Source organism: Lissotriton helveticus, chromosome 10 (genome assembly GCF_964261635.1).
Source record: "Lissotriton helveticus chromosome 10, aLisHel1.1, whole genome shotgun sequence".
Lineage (NCBI taxonomy): Eukaryota > Metazoa > Chordata > Amphibia > Caudata > Salamandridae > Lissotriton > Lissotriton helveticus.
Genome location: NC_136071.1, coordinates 90,588,294 through 90,608,717, shown reverse-complemented (window position 1 = coordinate 90,608,717; position 20,424 = coordinate 90,588,294). Strand labels below are relative to the sequence as shown.

The 20,424-nt window shown below is 44.4% G+C and overlaps 1 protein-coding gene and 1 long non-coding RNA gene across 3 annotated transcripts in view; one reads left to right on the top strand and one right to left on the bottom strand.

The window, feature by feature from the left end:
* LOC144785945 (uncharacterized) overlaps positions 1-20,424 on the bottom strand; it is a 352,963-nt gene that overhangs the window by 280,865 nt on the left and 51,674 nt on the right. The gene's annotated exons all lie outside the window — the stretch shown is intronic.
* The window catches only part of SLC5A11 (solute carrier family 5 member 11), a 230,172-nt gene that overhangs the window by 184,009 nt on the left and 25,739 nt on the right, over positions 1-20,424 (top strand). The window contains exons 13-14 of the mRNA XM_078664831.1: positions 5,159-5,327; positions 11,957-12,172. Coding sequence (XP_078520957.1) covers positions 5,159-5,327; positions 11,957-12,172 — 385 coding nt within the window. The remainder of the gene's footprint in view (positions 1-5,158; positions 5,328-11,956; positions 12,173-20,424) is intronic.

Here is a 20,424-nt window from a genome sequence, read left to right as displayed (position 1 = left end):
TTATGGTACAAAGCCATACACTATTTTAGGAAGCAGAACAAAACTGACTAATGTAATATAGAAATTAGGTCACCATGTACAAGAGTCACAGATCTATAATTTATCCTTACGTCCAATCAGGACACATAAATCTAGGGCTGCCTGTTCCTTAAGGGAAGGGGGCAGTAACGTGACTAACTGCAGGTGACACACGTTGATCCTGTATATCTCTTTTATTTTTCTTCAATACCATTATAGCCAAAATAGACATGCACTGGTGAAGTGTTGTCTGTCTTGCTCACAGCATGAAAATATCATATCTGTGAAATTTAGTATCAGAGCAAATCCACCCAACTGTTGTGCAGTGATATGCATCGTCATGAAAAATCCCTTCACAACACAGGGGAACTTGTAATAGTATCAGAAGCAACAACATAAAACAAAAACATGCATAAAAAAAAACCCGCACAAAACGCACATGTCAAGCCATCAGATATACTTGCTGTATATCAAGCACAAAAAGCATAGACAAAACAATAGCATATGTGAATGAGCGGTGACGCACACACTTCATGTACTGTGAACCTGCAGCCCAAAACCCAATATTCGGGCCTGCTTAATTTGTCAGGCTTAAAATCAAAATTACACCAAAATTACACTTTCTTTTACTTTCCCTCCTTTTGACAGCAGATCACCAGTTAGTGGAGATCGGCTGTCAATATACAACTTACTGTGTCGCTTCTGACACACAGGACCAGCAGGAACGATTCATAAAGGATAAAATGCAAAAAACATGAAAAAACGCACAAACATTTCTTTTCAAAGAAGTCATCTGTTTTCAACATACTGCTGACACTGCACATAATACACAAAATATCAACTGTAATCAAGCATCTTTTGTAAACATGCTAAACCACCTTAATTTTAACTTTCCAAAAGTAAAACTCATTCACAGACACTCCTCGTTTCCCGTGCGCCAACCACCCCCTTTGAGGTCCTGCTTTTTTTTTTTTTTTTTGTAACTTGCAAGGCCGGTCAGGAATGCACTTCTCGGAGACAAAGCCCTAATGTAATAGGTTGCAGATGTCGACTTGAAAGCCTCGCAAAGTCCTCCAAGAGCTAAGAAAAACACCTCAGCAGCCTCTGCCAGCATCCCTGGTCCTCACCACTTTTCAATATTCCTACAATGTGCAAGCATCAATTTCTTCTTGTCAGAGAAGCTTTCCCAAGCAGTGATTTCTCCATCTGTTTTCACTTACTCCTAATCCCCACCTCACTAACCTTAAAGTCAAAATCTACCTCGCGCGCTCCGCGCTCCTCAGCCCCCCTCTCTCTTCCTCACTGTGAAGCTGACAAAGACAAAAAGCCTTCATAACTCTCTCTAACCTGCAATAATTAACCCAATTTAAAAAGACATGTTATATATATTACTCCTTTTAGAAGCTACAATTTATTCATTCTTATATTATGAAAACATTTACTGTGAATAATTCACAGAACATAATAACATAACATACCAGGTTTAGAACAAATGTTTGCTACTACCCTAAGCAATGGTACACATTTCATCAACCTCAAATGGATGAACGTCTCAGTAGGTCCAGCTAGAGTTAGAACCTTCAACCTTGATATTAAACACAAACCTCTGCACCAGGCACATTGGCTCACTGAGTCATTAAAAGCAACCCCAAAGAAGAACAACCTGCAAATTTATATTATACCTAAATGTATGCATTTACTGAAGCCTAAGGTACTTTAAAAGCTACTCTAAATGGCAAAAATGCTGCTTAAATAGTCTATTTTACCCATTTTCTACTTTGGTATTTGGGACACTTAAAAATGAATATCCTATAATTGTGTTACATATTAATCATCCTCAGAATGTACTTTACAAATTGCAGAGATTGGACATTAGACATATCTCATGTAAATCCTTAGAAAAATTAGGTTTTTACACCTGTGCCAAGTGAAATTCCATATGCAGATGTCCTCATTATGCAGTACAACACAACTTAAATTAAATTATAATGCTAGGAGGTCACAGTATGAGTATTAAGCTTTATAAATAGTAAAAAACGAATTTAGAAGCACTTATTTTTAATAATTATTTTTCATAATTAATAATTATTTTTAATAAACCCAATCATTTTTGATAATTCCACATATAAAAGCAAGCTGCATCCCTTGCCTATCATTTTAGACGCATTCATTCACAAGCCTAAGCACATAAGCCTAACTTGAAACATGACACATTTTTTGCGCCACTTTTTTTTTTTTTAAAAAGGACAATTATTTTAACATTAGAACCAAGAATATGCTTATAAAAATGCTTAAAGAGAGGAAACCCTTAATTGAAATGTCTTCCTGCAATACAAAATAATGAACCTTAGTTTTGGAACCTTTTTAAAACAACATTCTGAAATGCTAAGATTCACCCGTGGTTAACTGAGGGCGAAGTCCTGCCTGAGTAAACATTCCTGTCTATTCATGATTGCTTCGTGTTGCTTGCTTAGCGGCAGCAACAGCTGTTTCTTAGTGTTGAAAACGTGGGCACGGTGGCTGTCTATTTAAAACTAAAACTAAGACATTTCAAGTTTCAAAATGCGTGTGCAAAACAGCAAAATCCAATGTATTCAGATGATGTGTTTGCCTGTTAATATCTAATACAATGTATCTAAGGAAAATGCTGTAAGTTTATTTTTTGCAAAACACACAATTTCGTTTTTGAGCGCTTTTTTATTTCTAGTGAATGTGAATTTTAATTTTATTTTTTAAGCATTTAACAGTTTGTACATGTGTGTAATTGCTTACTCTATAAATTATATAGCAATATATAGCTATTTTAGCATATCACATGGTTCATTTCAGGATTTTTATTTAATTTCTAATTAATATTAATTAACTAACATTTTGCATAACAGACTGAAGACAACAAGAAAGACCACAAACACATATTGAGCTCATTTCAGATATAAACAGAAAGGGGTCAAACACTCAGGACACACAATACAGCGCGCTTTAGCCATTCATTTCATAAATAGCGCCATCGCTATTTACTTACAGAAGTTGCACTAATGGGAAAACCACATAAACATTTAAACACACATTTAAACCACAGATCAACACTTAGGACTGAAACAAAGGACAGCCCACAGACTGTACTGAAACCAAACCATTTGTAAATACTAGTTGTAAGTCATATTTACAAGAAACGCTTCTCAATAGTGTTCCAAAAGACTGCAAAAACAGCCCAACAGACTGCTATATGTCCAAGTAGCCAAAATACACTCAATTCACTAGCTTTGGCTGGCAGAACACCCAAAAAAAAAAATCGCTCTGCATATCTCCATTCATAAAATTGCACAGAACAAAGGATACTTGTATGTATTATGTCCATATTTTAATTCCCTGGGGATACAGAATCACCATGGAAGAAATATGTTTGTATACTTAAACCTATTTAGGCATTTCCTCTAGGGGAGCCGGCTAATTTACTTCACATCACACTATGGTACCTTCCAAAAAAGCAACACATTCTCCGATGTGAGCTTGAAAACAGGCATGCCAAAAATACTGCAGAATATGCAAGTATTATAATCAAAGTAGTGCTTAAGGTACTCTCCGTACGTTGCACCGTTCAAATCTTATACAAAGTAGAGAAAAGTCTCCTCATTACCTGCCTACACAAATTGCAATGTGCATATCAAATCCATACATATACAAAGTTGGCCAACACAAATTCCAAAATTCCAAAGCTACAGTAAGCGTTACTAAACTACCTTACTCTTACCAATCAAAAGGTTGTCCAATTTCTAACTGCCAAGTTCTGAATGACCTAACGGTCTTTTTTAGAATACTCACGCCAAAAAGGTTCTCAGTCAGGAGTGACATCATGTGGAGGATCAAAATCAGGAAGATCAGAAATATACTGGGCTGCAGAGACAGAGAATCCCCAGAATCCCTGTGCAAAGAGTACTTTCCTTAGAAGAGTCCTGTCCTGTCCTCCTCAGTAGATTTCAGTCTCCTGACAAGATCACTCCTTCAGAAAGTCACTTCTCTGATGAGACCCGCGTTGGCCGCGTCATTTGTAGAAATCGAAAATCCACTTCTCAGGGGTTCCACTGATACTTAGTCCTTTTAAACTCACAAAGAAGAACTTGACACAGAAGCTGGAATATAAAAGTACATTTTTATTAACCTCAAATGAGTGAGACTACGTCACACAGAAGCCTTAGCAACTGAATGAGGCAGTCTGCTAGAATGGTCTTACTTCACATCTTATATACTCTTTATCCTGCCACAGGCATGTAAGGGAGTTGTACCAATTACATTCCTAAACAAATGGAAAATCTGGAGGGTCAGCAGGTGGGTAGCCTTTGGAGTTTTAGCAGGATATGGGCAAAATATTATAATTACATAGTTCACAAAGATTAATCTGATTTAGATGGCACTGCAGGGCATGGCATGATTACATGTACAGTATCCCAACCCAAAAGTTAATCATTAAGAATGTCCCAAATTCAATCTCCAAAAGCCGGACAAACCTATAATTGAAAGCATAACCCATGTAATGAAGAAACATAAAAAGAAACAGTAACAGATGATGAACAAGATAAGGCATGTGCAAGGAAACTAAAGGTTAACGATGTCCTGAACAATGATTGGCAATCTCAGACAAAGATCGATCAGGGAAATTGGCTTTGCAAGGTCAGTTTCAGGTGAAGAGGTCAGTTTCTTACAGTTCATTTCAGAGTCAAAAAGAAACCTTAGTTAATGTATACATGAACTAAGAAGGCCAGGCCACTTTATTCGCCAGGCTACCTTCACAGGCCTACGTGAGGGCAACACAAAATGGTGGCACAGAACAAAATGGAGTCAGACTCAAGAATTACAGAACCTCAAGTCCTTTCTTTCTCTGTGCGCACTCCATGTTGAATGATTGGGCTTCAGCCATCTCTTTACTGGTTTTCGCTAGCCTCCTTATTTAAAACTGTAGCATATACTTCTTGCAATGATCTTTCTGTCTCAGATACCTGCCTAGGTGTCAGCCTCTTTTGGCACTAATCCATCTCCACCTTTCCCTATGTGATGGCTTTGTGACAATATAAACTCAGACTAACTCAGTCCTGGATACTTCAGGCTTTAAATGTCAGTTCATTGCCTCTGTTGTCCCTGGCAGGGTTTTTGTGTTGGTGTTGGTTGTCATATCCATTCTTTGGATTCCCCTGGTGCAGGCCAGCCAGGGTGGGCAGCTGTTTATTTACATCCAGTCTATAAGTTCCTACTTGCAACCTCCAGTGGCCATAGTCTTCATTGCCGGCTGTTTTTGGAAGCGCACAAATGAAAAGGTGAGTCACTCACTCCAAATGTTGATAATACAAATTACATTTATTTGTCATGTATTGGGTTATGTGTAATGTTATCATAATTGGAAACATTTAAAGAAGAGGAATAATAACCAAAACCATCAGGTATACATTTTACAGCACTCGCTTTCAATTAAACACAGCCTGACCATTAATTCATCAAGTCCTTTACATCATGCCCTCATTGGACCTGGTCATGCGTAATCATAAATAACTTATAAAAAAAAGGAAACATGAAGCTTCCAACTCTGACAAAATACACTCACTAAATTGCTCAGAGAAGATGCATTTTTAATACACAACTAAAAATATTTATGTAAGTTTTAACTGCTTGCACATCTTAATAAATACTTAATTATTGGATCAAAACTTGAGCGAACCTCTCACAAAAAAAAATATTTTTTAATCACTGACAAAGTGGATATTATATGAAAGCGATATTGTGGTGAGCATGGCCAGATGGAGCAGTAGATAGCTGGGATCTGTTTGGTTTTCAGCTGAGGCCCTGCTTCCACCACCACCTGCCAGGGTATACTGTACCAACCCATTGGTTGTGGAATTGTCTGTCTGATTTAGGATAACGTGGCTCCTAGGAGAAACAAAGATAAGATTTTCCCAACAACCCCTAGCCGGTAGGATATTTAATGTACAGAGGCATGAGTAGGAGTGTAGTTAGTTGGTGACAAGCCTTGTGAGCCCACGGATATCACTAATCTGCGGGGAACGTGTAGCAATGGTAAAGACTCTGCTGTGGCTGGAGTTTTCTGGTGGACGCACAAAGAATGGTGAGTCTCCCACAACAGTGCTGGAGCCATTAGGAAGATGGTAAAGAGTAGTCCAACTTTTGGGACAAGTGCTTCTTGGGCCTGATCAAGACTACTCCTTGTGGTCCACGAATTTTGTCTTTTATATGGTGGTGACATTGGTAGGTAGATGGGTTTTTTCTTCACCCTCACCTACCCCCATTTGCCCTGGCATGTTACATCTGGTCTATGTACATCTACTGTGCCCCACAGGACTGTTTGTATAAGAGGAGATATGGCAGACAGACGGACATAAGTAGTTCATTAAGCTGTCCGTTACAGTTAACAAAATCAGGAAGAAAAAAATGGTTCAGGGCCAACCTAATGAATCTGAAATAAGCACAAGGGAAAAGATGCATTTGCCCCATTTAAAGTAATGTATGTGATCCCTAGTATAAAGATGACCAACGTTTTTAGACACTAGTAAAACAGTGAAAGATAAGGTAGAGAGCCTATCTAATTGAGAGGTAAAGAATGGAAAAAGGACTTGTAAGCATGCCTCCAGGAGACATGTTTTAGAGTGCCAATGAAGTGACGATCCAGATGAGATGGAGCAAATGCAGCCTTTAAAACTGTGTGATTGAGAGTATAGTCCAGTTGGAGAAGTAGTCGTAATGTACTCCAAGGATCATTGAAAAGAGGTGCTTCAAGCAGTGATCCAGAAAAAAAGAGATATTGTTGAAAGCCAATAGTCTTATCTTGTTTCCGGACTTACGTCCACACATCCTGGCGGGGAAGAAGACTCTACACACCTGGGTCTGTGGGTTTGGGTTAGGTCTTCTCTAGGGGTTGGGACGTAGATGTAGTGGGGGTCTAACTCTATTGTTTTGATGTTTTAATTTGAAGTCTAGCTATAGAAAGTTTTAGCTGTCAGGCAGACCTCATGTCAGCACAAGATACAACACACAATATATATATATATCATATCAAAGGCCGAAACTGAGTTGAGGTCAGTCACTTTAGATATTAGATGATTTTGGAAAGTCCCTTTCAAGTTTTGGCTTGCTAAATGGTTCATCACATTTTAGGACCAGCCACAACATTTCCTGAAAGTGTACATTTACAGTTACAGTTTTGTTGGTAAGTTCAAAAGTAGCTTGGACGACTTTGTGCGTGTACACACACACACACACACACACCTGAAACATTCACGCACTCATGAAATGCTGATGAGTTAGCAGTGCACAAGCAGCAGAGCACTCAACCCCTCCTACAAATCTGTGCATCAAATAGAGCGGGGAAGAAGGGTAGGCAGAACGACAATCAGTGGCTGGCGAGAAACAATAGTGTGGGTCATATCTGGCCAACTGCAGTATGGTGTCTACCAGCTGCACCAGACATGATACCAAATGAAGGTGAAGCCAGCAACGTGAGGGTGAATCGAGACTAATGTATGGACTACGGAGGATGTGCAGGAGGGGCAGGGGGCAATCACACAGAGAACTAAGGTTGAACAGGAGAGGCTGGAGGCAAGCACAGAGACAGTGGAGGGTGGGTGGGAGGGGATGTGGCAATCACACAAACAAAAAAGAGTGGGTGGGCTGGAGGCAAGTAGACTGACCATGAAGGGCAGGCAAAAGGGTATGGGGCAAGCACATGCACAACGGAGAAGGTGGAAGGGACTGGGTAAGTATACAGACAACAGAGGGTGGGCATGAAGGGCTGGTGTAAGCACACAGACTATGCTGGGTGTGTGGTAGTTGCTGTGGAAAGTAAACTGACAAGCACAGAGTCAACAAAAGGTGGAGCTGGAGTAAGTACTCTAACAAATGAGGTTTTAGTGTGGGGTCTGGGGCAAGCATACGAACCACAATGGATGGGCAAAATAGATCTCGGGGAGAAACACGAGGGAGAAGTACACAAGGGAGACAGGTAGAAAAGACACACACTCTTATAATGCTTACCCATAAAGAAAAAAGTAGATCCTGAAAAAGTGAGTGGTGGAAGGAGACAGTATTGCATCTGTGCTTCAAGAAAGGAACAAACACATTTATTTATTTTATTTGTTATGAAGAGGAAGGAAGTCCATGGAAGCTGATGAATAAGAAGAAGCTATTTGGGGTTCCTAAAAGAGGCCAACAATGAGGAGGAGCTACGCTACGAATCAAGATGGCCGCATAAGCTCCCGGCTCCGTCGCCCTCCGCCAACAGCTCGATTATCCTGTCTTTCATCCTGTCTGCACACCTGATTTTCTTATCTATGAAGGTCTACTGCTCCCAGAGGTGCAATCCCGAGATTTCTACCTTATCGGCTGACGAAGATACGCCGTGTTTCTATTCTCGGCCTAACATCGTGTTGAAGCCGGGGCCTCGATTTCTAGACTACCCGAGTCGGAGTTGAACAACATCGGCCGTGAGACCTGGACTGACCCCGGTCTCCCGAAGAGTGCCTGAATTGTTGATTTTTCTGACGATCCTTTGAACGATCCACACCCGGGACACGCCAGCGTGCCACGCCGGCTGCTGTGGTGGAGGCCCGGCGCCCGGAGCCCTTTCTGCCCCGTGGGGGTCGACGGGCTGGGTCCTCCCTGACGGCGAAGGTGTGTTCTATAAGACGAGGAGCGCCCATTATTTGTGATCAGATTTACGTGGCCTGTGACTCCGGAGCAGCCGGCCTCCGGGGTCCGAACCCGGCTCTGTCACCTACCGAGAGGAGATGGAGCGGACGGAGGGCACGCCATCACTACAGGCCGTTGTGGCCGCCATTGGGGCGCTCCATTCGCACACAGTCGCTGTGTTCCGGACACTGATGGTGACAGTGGACGGTATCCTGGCACCTGAGGACGACACCTCGTTTGGTCTCCAGCTAGAGATGGTACCAGCGATGCATGGCATCTCAGAGGTCGGGGTCCCTGTGCATCGCCCGGACTTTATGATTCTCGACGGTCCCCTATTGCCGGCTAGCCAGCCCGTGCTTCTCACTAGTGTCTTTTGCCTGACCCTGCTGCCACCCATCACTTCTATGGACAAACTTCCATGTGGCCACGAGTTACTTGCTGATGGTTTCGGATGCTCGCTGTTCTTGGACATCTTTCCTAGTTCGAGCCATGTACTTTTATCCTGTTTTCGATCCTCTTATGCTGCAAAGAACTTTTATGGACGCTCTGCCTTTTCCATCAAAATGGCGGCTCGAGTGGCAAGGACTCTTAGGACGGACCGTACTGGCCAGGGCTGAACTTTATCGCTGGGTTCCGATATAATAGCTTTTCTTAATGCCGGGGTTGTGCCTATATTGTGATGGGAATTGGGTGGCTGTTATTTATCCTACCGTGACTGGTTTGTATATTTGCTGAATATTGGTTTTATTGTGTCTCCGGGTGGTTGCTGTTGGCGGTGGGCATGGGAGTCCGGGAGTGTGTCTGCTTTCTCCTCCTCCTCTTTCTCTTTTCTTTCCCTCTCCTTTGGGGCAGTTCCTGGGCGACAGGCACGCTGTTAGTGGGGTAGGCCGTAGCCATTACAGTGGTGTAGGGTGGCGGGTGGGGGGGGTTTGTTATTTTAGTTTGTTTTGTTCTATGGTCCCTTTCTTCTTTTTCCGTCTGTCTCTGGGAGGGTTCTTTACCTCTTTAGTAGGGTTGGCTGTCTTTCTTTCCCTTTTTCCTTTCTTATAAGGCTTCTACACTCAACTATGCCTTTAGGTTACTGGGGGGCGAGTTTTCAGAATGGTGCTCTGCTTTATTGTTTGCTGTCGTATTGTTTTTGCTCTAGGTCCGCCTCGGCGACTGTATTGTTTTGACAACTGTGTGGTTTATCAACTGATTCTGTTTGCTCTGCGGGGTACGTCCCCCCCTTACCTCTTCTTATTTTATTATGTGGTGTGACGCCATTGCTCCTGCAGCCGTTCCTACTCTACATAACTTTAAAAAAACGAAAACCTCATATATCCTTATGCTTTGCAGTGCGCACTCACACATGACGTATCTATGATATTGCTTTTTTCGGTCGTGTTCTTGTTTCTACATCCTGATTTATTTGATACGCTTGCGGCCGGCCCCTGTGGTTGTGGGCCTGCGCATGTAATACTTTGCAAGTTTCAATAAAGGTTTAAAAAAAAAAAAAAAAAAGAGGCCAACAATCATAAAAGGTTAGACAATATGTTACATCCATAGCTTTGATGATAGCACGCTCCTTTATCCTCCAGAATTGGACAACTCATAAGATCCCAACAGTCCAGGGCTGGAAGAGCAAAATGCTTGGCACTATGAATTTTGAAAAGGCATTTTTTAAAGCGTGGGGGGCTTAAAAGGTTTAATGACACATGGCAATACATGGAACAAAGTTAAAGTGTACTCAAAGCTCTACACTGTATTACAAAGGGATGGCCTCTCACTTTATATCATGAATGCACTAGAATTTGGCCTTTCAGTTTATATTATTAATATACTTACATTTGGGAATAGATTAGTGGAGGTAGAGTTGAGCTATCGAAAAGTTGTTCTGAATCTGCATCTACATTATGTATTGCACTTTAGACGTATGAATGTACTTTTTCTTCAAGGCACTGTAATGTATTAGGAATGTGACTGGACATTTATAATACGGCTGGAGAATCAAGTACAACTGTTGCACTTTAAATCGCCTATTTGCACAGGTAATGATCTACGGCTCGGAAAAACACTGGAGGTAGTTTGATAAGTCTTTTACCTGTATAAGGAAATTTGTAGAGGTCATTTTCTGTTCTATTTTAAGAAGCTTACAGTATTTATTTATTTACTTCTACTCAATAAAAATAAAAAATTGGAAAAAAAAGAAGCAAATAAGAGTGATAATCAAGCCAACCAATGGTAAGCAGTGGGTAATACCCCTGTAAAGTAATAAAAGGTCTAGCTTGAGACAGAGCAAGCCGTGTCTTAGGTGAGGCCTTAAAAAGTGTGAAGATTTGTTAAATATATTTTTTGGGGATCATTTTTAAAGCTGAGCTACAAAAAAAACTTTCATTTCGCTCAAAAAAAGTGATTAAAACAATTGTCAAAAACTTTCAGCATTGTTTAAAAACGTATATATTTCATTTTTTAAAAGTGAAAAATTATTTTAAGTTACACAGTAACAATTTAAAAATATGTGCAGAGCTTCTGAAAAATGCACATAATTTACTTAAAACCTTCCAGTATACTATGAAAAACAAGCAATTACTCCTCAAAGTGTGCATTATGCCATGATGTATGTATATGGAGGGAAGATCTGTCTACGTAAAGTGCTGTATAGGTACAGAATGTTGGTAAGGAGGAGGATGCAAACAAGGGGACACACTTGCACCATGCATACTTGTATGTCATTAGCTACTCCTCAGGACTCTCGCAGGAGGGGAGGCTGGCACTTCCAACTGGGAGGCTGAGAAAGATTTCTGGTGGAGGGCATCTTGTGGATGTATTCTAAACTCTTTTTTTTTTTAAACAAAATGTTACAACAATGTACAATTAATGTATAATAGTCAATTTAGTTGGGAAGTTTAAAAAGTCTGTTTAATTGGGAAGTTCAAAAGGACCCACATCTTCGAAGTTTGATGAATTCTTGGAAAAGATGTTCATAATTCTTTGAAAATGTCTGCTTCATTGTTTGGAGAAAAACAGATTAGGCATTTGTGTAAAAGTGTTTAGACATTTGAATGAATAAGTGATGCCTACGATAGACCAATGCAAACGGATATCTTTGCCCAGAATGGGAAGGATACCTATTGACCTAAGAAGAAGGGATTCTCGAAGTCAGCATATTCACACTCAAGGGACCATAGCTATGATAGCAAGTAAGGTTGGAGGTTTAAGATCAGGGATGTACAGAGCTGAAATCCTGATTACTCTTTTGCCTTTGCAGGGTGCATTCTGGGGCCTTGTAATTGGATTGGCAGTAGGTGTCATCCGGATGGTTTTGGACTTTGTCTACACTCCCCCGCTCTGCCACGAGCCTGACAACCGGCCAGCCGTTGTAAAATATGTTCACTACCTTTATTTCTCCATGCTGCTTGCCCTGCTGACCTTTATAATTGTGGTGGTGGTCAGCCTCTTCACAGAAGCACCATCTAGAGAAATGGTAAAACACATTGTTGTGGAATTGTTTTGTAAAATGTGGGACATGATTGGGTGAGTGTCTGTTTGCCATTGTTTTAAAAAGTAAGAGCCCCGCTTTAAACATTGCTTAGATGACCAGTGACAAGGTGGATCCTATTCTACTAGATGATGATTCGATGATGGCCTCTTACATTTGTTACAGTCAACATAGCCATGACACAGTCTGCAGCCTGGTATTGTACAAGTGTCGAAAAAAATCAGCAACAAAAAACCCTGTTATTGAGCTATGCATCCAACTTGATACACCACTTCCACCTAGCCATATTGCACAGCACCACCAAGTAATGGCGTCTCGCAACATTATCATCAACTAATATCCGTAACAGTAAATAATCCTACTATTATGCCATGGTCCTTGTGTAACAAAGGCACTACCATTCAGCCAGAGGACAGTATTTTATTGCACACTCATTTTGGGTATTGGTGAGTAACAGACATCACAACTATTGCGCGAAAGGGCAGATTCACACAACTGTGCCACAGAGTCATGCATTGCAGAGCACAACAAATGCATCACTGGGTTGTCATGTCACAGCACAACCATTGAATCATGCCTCTGATAACAAAGAGTAGCATCATCAATCCTTGGTCTAATATCCTGGCACGGACTAAAGTAGGAAAAAGAGGAGGGGAACTAGATCTGTAATGCATGTTTAAAGAGCTAGGTTTTCAAAGTTCTTCTGAATCCCAAATAACTGGAATTTGCCCTTTGCACATCAGGCAGTAAGTTTCAAAGTTGGGGGGCACAGAAGGAATAAACCCTTTCCTCGCTCTGGCTTTCCATACCTTAGACACCTTGAGCAAGTTTATTGCAGATGATCAAAGGCTTCGACTAGGACAGTGTCTCTACATCCTATTCACAACAAATTTTGGGATGCAATTATCTAAGGCTTTGAAAATAGGATAAAGAGCCTTAAATTTGATTTGTTCGGCGATTTGGAATCAATTCAACTTGGTCAGTAAGGGGCGTGCTGATGAAAACACAGTGCATTTTAAAATCAGTGGAGTAGCGATGTTTTGTACCACTTGCTCCTACTGACCAGGTATTGAGGTAGGTTAAGGGAAAGCCCACTGGAATAGTCTAATCTGGACATAATGGATGCTACCACTGACTTTTTCTCTTCATCCACAAAGAAGGGGAAATGCAGGATAACATAACCACGGATATCTGATTAGCTAGCATGAGATCGCCTACTATTTTAATGCCCAGACTCTTTACAACAGTGAAAGGAGCTGGACAATTTCCCAATTGACTTGGACAATATGTTGCTTGGCATAGACTTGGACAATCAATATGCTGCTTGCCATAAATTGGAATTTCCATTGACCATTAGTGCCTCTGTTTTTTCCACATTTAGTATGAGGTCTTTTGTATCCATCCATTCTCAAATTAAAATCATGACTTGTTGAAAGGGCTCAAGAGTTGCAGAGCTATTATTTAGCTTCAGTAGTATCTGGGAGCCAATGGTTTTGCATGAAAACTAGGTTTGCCCCAGTATTGGAACTTTCATAGATTCCCATGCTTTGTATCATTCCCCGTCGTCGGAATGGGAGCCTCGGTAGTATAAAAAACCATAGAAACAAAAGAGAAACCTAGGCCTAGGCCTCATCTCATTTTGTATTCTATCCACCTCTTTTTGTGAAAAAGAGACCAAACTTTTGCCAGGACCAATCAGAGCAGCCTCACCCTCTAGAACCTTCCTGAGAGAGCTCAGAGCCTCAGATTTTTCTACCGCACGTTGTGCTAGGGAGTCTCCACTGAGCTCTGCTCAGTTTTCACTGTTTTTCTACTTATTTCTTCAAGTTTCTGCTTCAAATCGTCATGTCTGACAAGGAGAAGAAGGCCTTATTCAGGTCCTGTGCCTCTTGTGGCAAAAAACGTCTTTTTGTGGAGGATAAGCACGATAATTGCATCTATTGCTTATATCCTGACCACAAGGCCACAGACTGCAAGATCTGCAGGACTTTCTCGAACAAGACTCTTCGGGACAGAGAAGGCCGGCTACTTACCTGGCTTCAGAAGATGAAGACACGCAAGGAGGTGCTCTCTTCGGATGAGGAGGATTCCGTGTCTGCTGCTTCCTCGCAAAGATCAAAGAAGAGGGGTAGGTCTCCCCCTGGTTCTTCGACATCTGAGCCCCCTCTTAAAGCCCCTCACAAGATCTCTGACAGGTCTGAGAGGGCTGGTCCCCTTCAATCTCCTCACGAAAGTGTAAAGGAGAGGCAGGGACAGGCTACAGCAGTGGTGCCAGCCTTAAAGGACAAAAAGGAGGTGGTGATCCTTTCTCCTCCGTCCAAAAAGATCAAGCCCAGTGATAAACACTCTACTGGCACGTCAGGATCTGGGCCGGAGAAAAAACAGCGTCCGTCGACGACGAGAACACCAGGTACGTCGACGACTGTGACTTTGGCTAAAGTTCCCGCTGTTTCTGTGGCTCCGTCGACGGGCTCGTCGACGGTAGCGGTGTCCACGACGACGACTTCGTCGACGTTCAAGGTTCCGAGCTCGTCGACGATGATGGCTTCCACGTCGACGACGACTAGCAGGCCGCTGTCGACGGCCGCAACGACGACGAAGACTACGTCGACGACGTCGACGACGACGGCTTCCACGTCGACGACGATGATAATGACGACGAGTTCGTCGACGAGACCGTCGACGGTGGTCCCATCGACGACGAGGATTGTGTCGACGAAGGCTGTGGTGCAGTCGACGGTTACAGTAACTGATGCTCCGACGACGACGGCGTCGTCGACGAGACCGTCGACGGTCCAAAAATTGCATTTTCCAGTTCAGAGAATGAAAATCACGCCGGAGATGACGTCTCCGCGACGAGTCTCTTCCCATCTACCGACAATGCTGTTAGATGATGAGTCTGACGAGGATGAGTTTCAGGACAATTATGGACCTGCCTATAGTCCCTCGGACTTGAACGTAAAGTTGCAGGAGACGGACACGGAGGAGTATTTCGACCAGGCAGGTGGCCAACAACTACATCCTTATGTTGTGGAAGAGCGACATCCGCCGAGTTTGGGACAAGGCATGGTAGCCATGCCCTCCTCTCTCATTTCGGATCTTCAGGACATGCTTCAGGATTATCGTAAAAGGTTTCCGTCAGACCCTTCCGGACAGACTACGTTTTTTCCACTTCCACCACAGCCGCAAGTGCAGCCGGCTACTAGTGTTCCGGTGGTACCCTCCACACCACCGCCAGTGACACCTTTGGCCCGGGTTCCCACACCAGATCCCGTACCACTGCCCGATGCCCATCAGGATACCTCTTCAGATGAGGAGGTTGTTCCAGTGGATCCCTTGATGGATCCTTTACAGGACCCTGACCCGGATCAGGGGGACAATGACCCGCAAGACCCAAATGCTGCTGGTCGTGACACTTCCATCTCCCCTCCGGTGGATATAGGGGGTTTTCATCATCTGATGGAACGGGCTGCTAAGAGGTTTGGACTACCTATTTCAAGAGAGGAATCGGAATGTTTCCTTTATGACTTTAAGGAACAACACCAACGCTCTGTCAAATCTATTCCCATTATAGAGCATGTATGGGAGGAGGGCATGAAGATCATGCAGAGTCCTGCCACGGTGATTCCAGTCCTCCCCAGGCTGGAGAAGAAATATAAAGCTCCTGAAGGCAGTCCAGCTTGCCTTATTGGTCAGCCAAAGCCTGACTCGGTGATTTCTCAGGCGGCACAAAGCAAGTCAAAGAATCCGTCCACACCGTTGACCACTCCTCCGGACAAAGACGGCAGACGTCTGGATAATGTTGGAAAACGATTTTCCTCTATGGCCAGCTTACTGGTTAGAGCGGCGAATGCCCTTGCCATCTTAGGCCGTTACGACCGCCAGATGTGGTGCGACATGGAACCCTTCGTGGACCTATTACCTGAGCCCACTAAGGAGGACGCCAAGAAGGTGCTGGCGGAAGGAGAGAAATCGTCTGCAGAAGTGATTGACTGCGCAATGGACATTGCTTCCATGGCCTTCCGGGCCTTGGCCGGCTCCGCCGTCTTACGGCGTCAGGGTTGGCTGAAGGCCACCTGGTTTCGTCAGGAGGTCCAGAACAGAGTCCTAGACCTCCCTTTTGATGGGGAGATGCTGTTCGGGAAGCATGTGGATGATACCCTACAGAATATCAAGAAGGACACAGACACAGCAAAGTCCTTGGGCTCTCTCACCTATCGCAAGGTCCCCTTTAGGGGCGCACGAGGGAGAGGATTTACATCTTACAGAGGAAACCAACAACGTTTTTCCTCGCAGTCTTCCCAGTCATATAAACCCAATTACTCTAATCAGCGACAAGGGCAATCAGCATCTTTCTCTCGCAACCCTCCGCGAGGCCGTCAACAGCGACAAGGCCGTGACAACACCAAACGACAATAGCGGCCTCCCGGCTCTACCTGCTGTTCCTCCCCTCCCGATCACATCAGTGGGGGGCAGGATATCCCTTTGTCTGGACAGTTGGATGACAATAACATCGGACCAATCGGTCCTCAACATCGTGAAGAGTGGCCATACGTTGGAGTTTCACGACTTTCCTCCAACACGAGCTCCGGGCGCCATCCGCTCAGGACATCTAGGATTACTACATCTAGAAGCCCACCAGTTGTTCCTCAAAGGAGCAATAGAACCGGTCCCGCTCTCTCAGAGGGGCCGGGGGTTCTATTCAAGATTCTTCCTAGTGCGGAAGACGAAAGACACTTGGCGTCCCATCCTCGATCTTCGGGAGCTCAACACCTATCTCGTAAAGCTCTCCTTCAGGATGGTCACTCTCCAGGAAATTCTTCCTCTCTTAAATCCAGGCGACTACTTGGCGTCGCTGGATTTAGAAGACGCATATTTCCATATTCCAATACACCCAGCTCACAGACAATACCTTCGCTTTACAGTGGGAAAGAGCCATTTCCAGTTCAAAGTGCTTCCATTCGGCCTTCGATCGGCACCGAGAGTGTTCACCAAAGTATTGGCACCGGTGGCAGCTTTCCTTCGACGACAATCTCTCGAAGTTTTCCCTTACTTGGACGACTGGCTCGTCAAGGCACCATCTTTCCAGGACGCTTCGCAAGCCGTGTCTACTTGCCTCCATTTGTTCCGCTGCCTGGGCCTTCAGTTGAACGAACACAAGTCAGTCCTCCTGCCTTCCAAATCTGCAAGATTCCTGGGGTCCGTGCTGGACACCACGCATTGTACGGCTCGTCCCTCAGAAGAGCGACAACAAAAATTGATGGTTTCGGCTCAACTACTCTGCCGCAGCAAGGTCCTATCGGTCCGCCAATACAAATCCCTTCTCGGATCGATGTCCTCCTGCATACCATTAGTACCGCATTGCAGGCTAAGGATGCGTCCTCTACAGGAGGAGCTGGACAAGCAATGGCGCCAAGCAGAGGGGTCGTTCGACGACAGGGTTGTCGTAACATCAGCAATGAGAACAGCGAGCGAATGGTGGCTTCAGAAAAGCAATCTCGCCCAAGGCCTAACATTCAGGATTTCTCCTTCACCCATGGTGATGACCACGGACGCCTCGTTGGAAGGCTGGGGTGCAGTGCTCCGAGAGCTTCAAGTCAGTGGCCATTGGAGTCCAGGACAGCGGCAGTGCCATATCAATTTCCTGGAGCTGACAGCCATTCGGTTGGCCTTGCAAGCTTTTCTACCCAGAGTGGGCAATCGCTCAGTGCTGGTCCGGACGGACAATACGACGGCCATGCACTATGTAAACAAACAAGGAGGCACCAAATCGCAGACTCTGTCCGCAGAAGCTCAACGGATTTGGGATTTCGCAATTCACAACAACATCACTCTGAGAGCCGAGCACTTGGCGGGAACTCTCAATGTCAAGGCGGACGCCTTGAGTCGCCAGACGGAAGTGACTCACGAGTGGGAGTTGAATCAATCCATTCTCGACGGAGTGTTCTCAGTTTGGGGGATGCCGACCATCGACCTCTTTGCTTCGCCGGAGAACGCCAAATGCCGGTTCTACGCAAGCAAGGTTCACCATCGGGGGTCCCTAGGGAACGCTCTTTCGATGGCCTGGTACAGCGCGTTCTTTTACGCTTTTCCTCCCATTCCCCTCATTCCTCGAGTTCTCAAGAAAATGAAGGCGGAACCCTGCAGGATGATTCTAATTGCTCCAGCGTGGCCCAGACAATTCTGGTACACAGAACTGCTGCGACTCTCCCAAGCTCCTCCAATTCACTTGAGGCCCATTCCGTCCCTCTTGTCCAGGAGTCAGGGACAGGTTTTCCACCCGGATCCGAGATCCCTCCACTTGACGGCGTGGCTCCTGAACACAGAGAATTCAGTCATCTAGCTTTGTCTCAAGAATGCAGAGAGGTCTTGGCTCATGCCAGAGCACCAAGTACCAACAAGACGTACACGGCAAAATGGAAGAGATTCTGCTTGTGGTGTCAACGGGAAGGTCTCCATCCTTACACTTCCCAACCTCATCAGTTGCTGCCGTATTTGCTATCTCTGGCTAAGTCTGGTTTGGCACATTCATCAGTAAAGGTGCATCTAGCGGCCATATCAAGGTTTCGACGCAGTTCGGCAGGTCCTTCCTTATGGTCCTCTAGGGTGGTTAAACAATTCTTGAAGGGCCTATTCCGGATGTATCCGCCAGTTCGTCCTCCTCCACCAGTGTGGCAGCTCAACCTTGTCTTGGCTCAACTCATGAAAGCTCCGTTCGAGCCGGTTCACAAGGCAGACTTAAAGTTCCTCTCCTGGAAACTAGCACTCCTCTTAGCTCTAACATCGGCTAGACGAGTGAGTGAGCTTCAGGCACTCTCCATAGTGCATCCATTCCTGCAATTTACTAAACAAGGTCTGGTTCTTCGGACTAATCCCAAATTCATCCCGAAAGTGCCATCTGAGTTCCACTTGAATGAACCGGTGATTCTGAAAACCTTCTTTCCACATCCTTCTACACCTGCGGAGCGTACGCTCCATTCTTTGGACATTCAACGGTGCTTAAAGTTTTACTTGGAGCGCACACGTCCCTTTCGGAAGTCTACTCAGTTGTTTGTGTCCTACAGTGCACCTCGTAAGGGGTTGCCTTTGGCAAAGACTGGCATTTCCCGCTGGATCTCCAGTGCGATTCAATTCTGTCATCAGGAAGCGGGCAAGCCGCTGGACGGCAGAGTCCGTGCACATTCCACGAGGTCGGTGGCTTCATCTGTGGCTCTCTTTTCGGGAGTTGCCATTAAAGACATCTGCAGGGCAGCAACGTGGAGCAGTACTCATACCTTCACGAAACACTACTGCCTGGATTCTGCAGGACGAGATGATGCGGCTGTTGGCCAGGCAGTCCTGCGTAATCTGTTTCATTGAGAGGTGAGCTTTCCCTACGATCCCTCCATCCTGGTGAGCACATTTTGTTTGTTTTTACTGTACTTTATGTATTTTTCTATGGTTATGTGATGCCATGTATTTACAAAATGTGTTCATGGTGCTGTACTGCTAGCTATTCTGATACAAAGCATGGGAATCTATGAAAGTTCCAATACTGGGGCAAGAAAACAAGTTACTTACCTGTAACTTTGGTTCCCCAGTATTGGTAACTTTCATAGATTCCCATGCGCCCGCCCACCTCCCCTGGGAAAGCTCATCCTTTTACAGAGTTAGTGGCTGTTTGCACAACGGCTACGAAAATCTGAGGCTCTGAGCTCTCTCAGGAAGGTTCTAGAGGGTGAGGCTGCTCTGATTGGTCCTGGCAAAAGTTTGGTCTCTTTTTCACAAAAAGAGGTGGATAGAATACAAAATGAGATGAGGCCTAGGCCTAGGTTTCTCTTTTGTTTCTATGGTTTTTTATACTACCGAGGCTCCCATTCCGACGACGGGGAATGATACAAAGCATGGGAATCTATGAAAGTTACCAATACTGGGGAACCAAAGTTACAGGTAAGTAACTTGTTTTCTTACAGTCTGTTTGCTGTTGGACAGAACCAGGTCAGGGCAGTGCCATCCACACCTGCCATAGGCTACATGACACAGCACTAACAATAATTCCAGTTCTGATATCATACCTTAGACCTATCTCCCTGCTCCCTTTCTTGGGTAAATCGAAAAGCACGCCAGTAAACATCTGTCTAACTTCCTGGAACAATCAGGAAGCCTGGATCCCTCTCAGTCCGGTTTCAGGCCGAAATATAGCACTGAAACGGCCCTGCTGTTGGTAACTGATGATCTCCGTATGTACCAGGACAAGG